This window comes from Morone saxatilis, unplaced genomic scaffold (genome assembly GCF_004916995.1).
Source record: "Morone saxatilis isolate NCDOM2014 unplaced genomic scaffold, NCSU_SB_2.0 Contig11, whole genome shotgun sequence".
NCBI classification, from domain to species: domain Eukaryota; kingdom Metazoa; phylum Chordata; class Actinopteri; family Moronidae; genus Morone; species Morone saxatilis.
The window spans coordinates 29,447,158-29,456,839 of NW_023339663.1; the positions used below are offsets into that span (position 1 = coordinate 29,447,158).

Below are 9,682 nucleotides of genomic sequence, written 5' to 3' on the forward strand. Positions count from 1 at the left end.
GTTTGTGTGTATGTGTGTGTCCTTGTGCACACAGTTCCTCTGTGATCCATGTCCCCGGCGTTAACGACATCCAGCCATCAGGCTCATCCAATCAGAATCTAGCTCAGATCACCAGACAGCTCAACCCAGGCCAGGTGGCATGGTCAGGCAACCGACCCCCCTTCTCTGGACAGGTACCACACACACACACACAAGCAGACAGTGTTTATTATTAAGTGAAACCATTGCCTTTTGTATCAACAATAAAGTTGGCAAACTCCATGGTTGCCATGATTTCCAAACTCATTTTCTCTGCCCCTCTGTAGCCCAGACTTCCATCTCTGGTGCCCGTTAACAGTATCTTGCTAAGAGAATGTGCTGAGCATTTGCTTCTTCACAGGCTCATCTGTCTTCCACACACACTGCTGCACTTGTCAGGTCATTCCACCAGACTGAATTCTTTGTTGTTCAATAACCTCTAAATGCATCACAGTAACTTGAGCCAGATGATATGAGTTGAAAAGAGGGTTGGATGTTTTCACCACTTCTATAAACACAGAAGACATTAAGAGCTAACATCATACAGGTTTCAATGATAACAAGCAGTGCAGTTGCCCAATATTGGAAAAGCCCATTTGCCCAAACTATTCTTAAAAACAATGAGATGTTTTGGAAGAAGTCTGTGCCATTAAGTTATCGTGTTGTTTTTGACCCTTAACAAGCCCCAAAATGTGTTTTGGTCTGATGTCTTTGCAACAGCTGGATGCTTGGATTACAAGAGTAAAGTAAATCTGTCTGTAGGTGGTGAATTGCAGCAACCCTGTCTGTATATTATGTATTGAAATCCTCAAAATCCAGTAAAAGCCTGGCAAATGATAGCTGCTGTTGCTGTAAAATCTCTTAACAGAACTGCAATCCAAACAATAATCCAAACTAAACACATGCATTTTCTTCAAGCACACAGAGATACACTGAAGATAATTTGCATCTGTTTTAGTTTTTGTAAATGATAAAAGTAGTTCCCCTACAAAATGGTTCCAAAAGTGTTTTTTTCTTCAGGCTGTATTACCATTTCAGTTGTTTCTTTCCACAGTGTCCTCAGTGCTGCTTAATACAGAAACACAGGACTCTCCCAGATGAAGCAATGATCATATAGGTTTATGTTAGGACCACCTGTTTCTGAGAAATCATGTTGTATCTGTCATTTTGGCATGGTGGGCGGCTCCGCAATAATAATGAAACAGAGCAGAAGCAAATTAAAAATTCTGTGTTGCAGTTGTTAAGAAAATGTGGCGCATAACTCCAAAATAAAATGGAATTGATTCAACCTGCAGATTATAAAATCAGTTCTCTTAACAGCATATTCCTTATTTTCCACCTGCCGTTAGTTATGCACCTGACAGAATTCCAAGTTCAGTGATTGGATTGGATTAGTTTCTTGCTGAAATGCACCTTGGGAGTCGTGGTTAACTTCTCTCCCAAGTGGACTGTAGTTTTAAGTACATTTTGTGAAAGTATAGTGGGTGTTTGAGTGTGCCAACGTAAGGGCTGTGTAAAACAACAAATATTCAAAACCATACACTGTAATTGTACTGTAAACTTGAGCTTGAGCCTCCTTAAGCTTTCCAAATGAATTTCAGTTTTACATAAATAATTTCAAACGCTTGCTAAATTAGCCTCCTGAATGAGTTATCCTAGCTAACTGCGAAGGAATCGATATACCTGAAGGTGGAAGCTTCTTTTACATTGCTTGCTAACAACATTTACTGCAGCTGACTACCTGTTAGAAATTACACGAACACAGGAGCAGTAGTAGTGGATCAGGCTCATTTGGCAGAGCACATTTGTCAAACAGGAAAGAGTCTCATTTTGTAATATGGCCAGCTAATGGAAATTTCCAGGAGCTGGCCACATGTTGATGTGTCATACTGTCAGATCATTTTTCATGCGTATAAGAATGAATACTAACTCATTTAACTTAATTACAAAGAATGTTCAACCTTGAAAATACAATTTTTGCTCATTTCATGTCTAAGGAAGGCATATTTAAGTAGTTTCTTTTCAGGAAACTTGATTAAAAATGACATGAGAGTACTGACCTGTCAACCCTGTGTTGTTTTATAGTGAGATGAATGTACAGTTACAACCCTGATATGCTGTATCTGTGCTCACCAGTCCAGTAAAGCCCAGTCCAGTCCATTTGGTATTGGTTCTGGCCACAGCTACCAGACGGACCCGGCCTCCTACAGTCCCCTGTCGTCCCCAGCCACTTCCTCCCCCAGCGGCAATGCCTACTCAGGACTGACGAACCGCAGCACAGCTTTTGGTGAGCACACATTTCTTACCGGCTGATACATACACATGAGGTACAGGATAGTTATTTGTTGTGGAAGTGTCTGTGTGTCTGTCTTTCTGCCTGTAAACATAATTACTGAGGAACCATGTGTAATAGAAATCTACTTACAACTCACAATATTGCAAATACAAAATGACATCTAAAGTAATCAAATAAATTCCATTGCTATACATTACATTAGACGAACCTTTGGATGTGTAAAACAAGTTTTGTTAGCTTAAAATGCCAACTGTCTTGAGTCATTCATTTAGAAAAGAGAATTTAGAATGATAATCATATGATTGTATCAGCATAATAAGATTCTGTGGCAGTTTGACAGCATCACTAGCCATGTTTCCAATGTATTTATTTTTATGCACATTTTGAAATATTGCATTAGAGAAGGTTGATGGAAACGACAACATTAAAAAAACTTCCTCAATTCTGCAAAAACATGTATAAACTCGTTTGAAGTAGCATTTTTATGACTATGGAAATACGTTCTTCAGAATCCTGTCTGATGTAACACACATTTAACTCTCATGACTGATGGGCTGTTTGCGCTCCGACACTCTCCTCATCGCTCCCATGGCTCTATAATACATCCATGATCGCTGCACACAGATCTTATAGAACCTTCCTCACATTAATACATGAAACAGAAATATAATATTTCCATCCTGTTTTCCACCATTTGAGGTTGAACTGGTATTCTTTTAATTACTATTATCTTGTTGCGCCCTGTTCTACTGGTTTTGGCGACACCCACTGCTTATTTCGATGAACCAACTCCTACTCATTTGCTAAATTGGGCTTAGATGGAAACACAGCTCCTGTTTTGGAAATGATATACAAAGGAGAATGAGCATTACAGCAGTCTTACTCTCCATGCTGTCACAATCTACAGTGGACAGTGAGTTGAAATTAAAAGTTGTTGGAACCACAGCATGTAGCTGAGGCAGCGAAGAAAGGGTCGAGAGGGAAATACTTTGAAGACAGTGAATATTGTTGCAGAAGCCTTTGCATTGTTGAAACCACAAAAGGAAGAAAACTTGATGCAGAGGTTGCAGTGCTTCTTCCCGATCAACTCAGTCAGTCTCTCAGATATATGACCCTTATTTTCAGATTGCCCACGTAAACCAGTTTGAGACTTGAATATAAAGTTAGTTTTCCATGTGGTCACATCATAGCAACAACCTGAGAAATTGTCCTAAATGCAACTCTGGATGTTCTGGAATCTGTGTTATCGTTTGACCATTGATGTGGAAAGCAGAGTAGACTACAAATGTGAGCTTCCATGAGCTTGACTATTTTAAAACAGTCAGTCAGTCAGTCAGTCAGTGTATGTCACAAGTTGTAATCTCTGAACGGTCCAAAATGTTTCCACTTCTGCTTTCCATGTGAAGGCACCATTAATGCTCCTTCAGTCAGTCAGATATGTAGCAGCGCTCAGGCGCTGCCTTGTAAAATTAGCATTGGCAGGCACTTTATTTTTTATGTCAAAACCCCCTGCACCAAACCACCTCAGTGTGCTGCTGAGCTCAGAAAGATCCTTTATCATTAGCTGTTTAAGCATGCCAGTAATATCAATCATACTATTCTGTATAGAAGGTCTCCATACAGTGCGGATCTGAATATAATGAAAACCCATCAAACCTCAGCTGAGACCCGTTTACAGTTGCCATGTATTCACTTCAATTAAGAAAGCTATTTCCTTGCTTTCAAGCCTTACTGGCTTATTTTTGTCCTGGTACAGAGGTAATTACATGGATGGGGAGGCAAAGCAGACAGAGCCAAAGTCCGTCATTCACAGTTCCATCCACCATTAATGTACATCATTCTGGATGGCCTTTTTTCTCACCTCACACTGCGTTAACAGCCTTTTATAAGTGTCATGAATAACACAGCAAGGTTCATGCATCTGATAAGTGCTTCTTAAAAAGTCTTTTTCCACTGATAGACTGGCACAAAAAGTTGCCCGTGTTACTTGCATGCTAGAGTGGTCTCACAAAATAGCACAATGCTGAGCATCATTAAATTCCTATTGAATCCCTGCCTGCTTGGAAACCCAGAAGCACTATCTGACTTGCTCTTATCATGTGAATGGGGGTTCATGTGCTGGCACATTAACAAACTGTCTAAGGGTTTTATCATTTCAGTCTTAAATCTGTACATAAAAGATAAATAGTAAGGGTGGGCAGCCAATATTATTTAATATATATTATAATATGTATATTTGTTACTTTTAGTAAAAATCCTGTTATGGGCTGATCAGACAGAGACGGATCACTACAGGTGCTGTCACTTCACGCGTCAGACAAAACAGCTAATGTGCTTGTGGAGTGGGGCTTTTATCGAAAAGAAATTCAGGCTGAAGTTGAGCTCTTTCCGTTGCCCTCACTCTCAGTAACCTACATGAAACGATCTGGACATGAGCTATGAATTCTCCCTTTCCCTCTCACGTAGTCCGTTGCTCTCACATGTACTGGTGTAAAATCAGGAAGGAAGTGGTAAAGTAGTAAAGCCCACCTCTTGCTGGACTTGTCACATTGATGATCAGCGAAACTCCATGCCTTGTGCAGAAAAGTTGGGGCTGTTTTAACTTTTATGCTCATCTAAAAACCGCTGGAGAAAGGCGGGCAGTCTAACAGTTGGTGCACATAGGATGCATGAGCAGTGCATGACAGCTGCCTCACTCAACTGCTGCAGTGTGGACCAGGCTCAAGAGAAGAGAGCTCACCAGACGCACTGTTGCTGGTGATCGCGCGCCTAGAATGTTGGGTTATTTACATGCCAATCATTTTATTTATGGGAATTATGAAGTGCTGGGTGTGCCAAGCAAAGAAATATATAATTGTTGAGCTTTTTAAGTCTTAAATCAATTAATAAATTGATCCCTCGCAGCTTGGGATTGGAGACGACAAAATTGTAAAAGCCTGTGTTATAAACAGAGGCTGTGGAGGTTGAAAGACGTAACTGTTTAACAGGCAAGGTGGGTTGAACAAAGAATTTAGTGATTTTGGAGTTTACTTCGTATAAACTTGTAATACAAACATTTACAGATACGTTGTTAAAGACTAGTCTTTCCCAGTGAGTTTAAGTGTTTGTCACTGAATGGTGCAGGTCGACCTCAGAAACTCAATAACTGCTTTATCCCCAGAGGACACATTGATTTACACAACCTTGCACACACACTCCAGCACTTCATCCTCACTGCACATTCATCTTGAAGGCATTAGCTTTTAATCCCCTAGAAGTTGAACTCTGACTGATGTTCCACACTACTAAAAACATGTTCTAAAAGAAATCATTACAGTTTGATTTGACAGTGTGCTTTTTGTAGGTGAATTTGTACCATTCATAGTGCAGTTAAATAATGAAATACCTAACAGCAAACCAATAACATCAGTAGGTCTTTCTTCAGTTTGTCCCTCTCGTGGATCTGCAGCCATGGCAGCTCTGCAAGCTGCATTACGCGCACATACAGACCAGCTATTCATGTCACAGTTCACAGGACAGTCGTAACTCAAGACAGCTCACGTTGCCAGCTATCATCTATGTTATTTTTTGAGTATTTGTTGCATGCATGTTCTAATAACTGATTTCTCATGATGCAGACATTGTACACATCCTGTAAGTGAATCCAATTCATTTGATGTACAGTCAAGCCCTAATTCACACTGAGACAATTTTTATGGCCATATCCACTCAACAGTTGTGGAGACTAGAGCTAAAACAATTGGTTGATAAATTGATGAGCAGAAAATGTACCAGTCGAAATTGTTTTCACTGTTTCCAGCTTTTTCCACCCGCATCCTGGAAAACCTGGAAATTTCAAAACTAGCTTTTCAGTCATGGAAACAACTGGGAATTGATTAAAATGATCAACATATTGTAGAAATAATTAATGTTGTCTTGGAAAATTCTATATAGCATTTTAACCCCTCATTCAGATTGCCTATGTAAACCTTGGTTAGAGGCAAAATGTAGTAAACTGCAGTCAAATCTCCCATAAACTCTGAATGAACCCTGCATCATCAAAAAAAGAGGAGTAAAACTGGCAAAAATGTGTCAATACCTGGCCTTCTCAGAAGTGATATGACTGTGTTCGTGAGCAATGTCTTGGAAAGTCCTAGAAAATGATTTCTTAACAAGAGTGGCAACACTGTTTGGGTTTTGGGATGTTGGTCAGAAAAACTGAACAGCATTTTTTGCTTTTTTATACCACATGAATCAATTAACTGAAAAAAAAATTGGTTTGGTAGATGTATTGTTGAAAGTAAGAGTTGCAACCCTAGATGAGAAAGTTTCACTCTGAACCAAAGTGGTGGACCGCCCAACTGTCCAAAATCTCGGCGTGGCTGACAATGGAATCACAGAAGGCAAAAGGCTGAGAATCCTTTAGTGTGTGTTCAGCCGGTGATGGCTCATCAGCCAGCTGCTCAGGACTCCTGCTGTTTGTTGTCCACATGGCTGCAGGAATGAAGCACGTCCAGCATGCAATGGCTACTTGATGGCCTTTTAATGAACACACACATTAGCCAAATGGATTATCTCTCTCTCTCTCCCCTGCCTCGTTTATTTATTCTTTATTTCTTCTCTTTTGTTCTCTCGGGCTGATTACCTAACTTTGATTGTTACACTGCATCCATTTTTACTCACTTGGCCGCTCCCTCCCTCTTTCTTCCTCTGCCTGTCGGACCGTTTGAAGGATGAAGTTAGTCACAGCCAGTGCCATTCAGTGGCTTTGCTGAATGTGTTTTTCAGTATTCACTAATGATAATCTCTTGTTTTTTCCTTATCTTGTCCGCTTTCCACTCCATGTATACACAACCAGCCCTCTATGTGTTTGGTTAATTACTTTTGCGTCTTCATTTTTTACATGGGCTCTCTTTCCTCCCTCCATCAGCGGCTCAGCCTCATGTTTGTGTGTGCGTGGAGACAAGATGAGCATTCTGTTTATTATTGTGAAACGGCAAGAATGTTCCTCTGCATCGGGAGGCAGACAGCTTATCAGTCTTCTTTGCTGTAATGTACTCAGTAGACTCTCAAAACAGCCTCGCAGGGAGTGTGTGTGTGTATGTGTGCTCCTATCTGTAGATTTATATTTTGTGTAGCAGTGTGTAGCTGCGGCTCAGCCTTGTCAGTCAGGGATGTAGCTGTTGGTGTATGAGTGAGAAAGTTACACGAAGAAAGACATAAAGCCCACACTGCCGTTGTTATCAGATTGGCTTTTTATGGAAATTTAAGCGACCATAAATTCTCAAATAGTGGTTAGGTATTTATTTTCTTAAACTGCCATCACCAGCCTTTATTTGACACAGACTTATATTAGAGACAGGCCTTTATTGCTCATTATTCCTGATTATATTGGAATAATTAATAATATTTTAATAAGAAACCTCACTGTTTTCTGATCTGCTCCTGTTTTAACTTGATAATGATGCAAATCTAACTTTTTTGGGCCCTAATTGGCATCTGCATTCTTTAACAGTCTAATCTGATTTTATTGCAACAGAAGGTATTCAGTGTTGATTAAATATGTATCTGGCACATGGAAATAACAGGTGTAGCTACTAGATTCCCAAGCTACTTTTAAGCAAATCCTGAAGGTTTATGTGGTTCAAAACTGTTATCGATACGTTTAAATTATTAATACTTTATGAATGAATTTTAAGAATGCAACTCCTAAAATTAGAATGACACAATCAGCTAAAGACAAGACGTACAGTATGACTCTGAGGGAGTGGTTGGAGCTAGAACTCTGTAAATAGTTCTCTTACTTCTGTGATCAAAAACTCTGAAGCTCAATTTTAGATGATACTGGATGATCAGCCACCAGTGCCATCTTTCTTTTTGAAAATTGAGCTTCTACATTAAAGCTTTTTGTCATATATCCTTCATGCTCTATGTATATATATATATTACGCTACTGCCAATGAAACTCAACACTGGATGCATATGGTTCACCATGGCATAACAAGACTTAGCAAGTGAATGAAAACAGTAAAAATCTAAAGACTGACTGTTATTGTACTGATGGAGTAAACAGCAAATTGAAACATGGGGCCAATTAGAAAATAGAGACATCTCACAAAATATGAAAAAAAGGGGTCATTAGAAATAAAGCCCGGTCTCTACTTACATACAATGATAACCTGACTGAATACGAACACCTGCAGATCACATAATCTGGTGGGTCATAGAATATGTCATAAGTCATAATTATGAGATACAGAGCTCATAATTATGAGATAAAGTCTCCATTTTTTCTTTAGTGAGTGCTATGTGTTTCCATAGAAACAGTGTTAAGCCACTAAAACCCAGTTTAAGACACTCACTACTGCTAATTCTACTGCTACTGCTATTAGTGTCATGCTCTGATTAATAATATTAACCCTCGGTTTTTAATAGTGCTTATATGAAATGTTTGATGTTTTGAACAAAGTTAAACCATCTGCACTCCCATCCACCTAAGGTGTACTGGGTGCACAGGCAACCATGTTGAATATTTGACAGAGCCTTCAGGGTGTCAGGGCCTTCGACAGCCGGCACAGCATGAAAGAGAAGTGTCATCCTTCACAGAAAGGGATGTATCTAATAGTTGTGTCATAACTATAACAACTGCACCAGCTGCCAACGTGAGAGAAAAACGAACCCCCTCCTACTCCTGTGGTGGGCTGAGGTTCAGCATCATCTGTTTATATTAGAGAATGTGAGCAGCGACAGTTTGATAGAGCTCCATCAAAAGCTCAAAAACTATCATGCTACCAGATACACTACTGGGAAATATGAGAGAATTAGTGTTAGAGGATCTGTCATCCACTCATTTTATGTGTAGATGATGGTTTGTTGCTGTTTTGTACGTTCAAACAGGTATTATTATAAAACATAGCAGTAGACCAAACCAACGTATGCTTTAAATTACCTACCGTACCTTAGCACTGAAACCCAGGATCTTACTTCACTAGTAACTACTCTTTACTGTTACTGCAACTGCTGCTGCCACTACAAATATTTAGCAACATTACTTTTATTATTGAGTCAATGGTCCTTTATTTTTTTAATTACTCAATGAATGATTTTGTCTATAAAATTACAGAAAACAGTGATAAATGCCACTCAGTTTCTCAAATTGACGTCTTTAATAATTTGCCTTCCAAAAGAGACTCATGAGAATGAGAATATAAATAAAATATAATATCTCCAGACAATGAACGTTTGTTTTTGCTTCATAATTGACTGAAACAATTCATTTTCAAAGTTTCAAGTTGTGTTAGTTAACTCATTGCTTAAAGTTGTGTACTTAAACAATTATTATCATATTATTCAGGTAACGCTGTGTTTTACCGGCCTCCTGTCAGTGGC

At 39.3% G+C, this 9,682-nt stretch overlaps 1 protein-coding gene across 2 annotated transcripts in view; it reads left to right on the forward strand.

The window, feature by feature from the left end:
• The window catches only part of arnt2 (aryl-hydrocarbon receptor nuclear translocator 2), a gene marked incomplete in the record, with an annotated part of 69,084 nt that overhangs the window by 57,933 nt on the left and 1,469 nt on the right, over positions 1–9,682 (forward strand). For both annotated transcript variants that reach the window (XM_035651728.1, XM_035651729.1), the window contains 2 exon segments: positions 35–173; positions 2,155–2,305. In XM_035651728.1, the coding sequence (XP_035507621.1) occupies positions 35–173; positions 2,155–2,305 (290 nt within the window).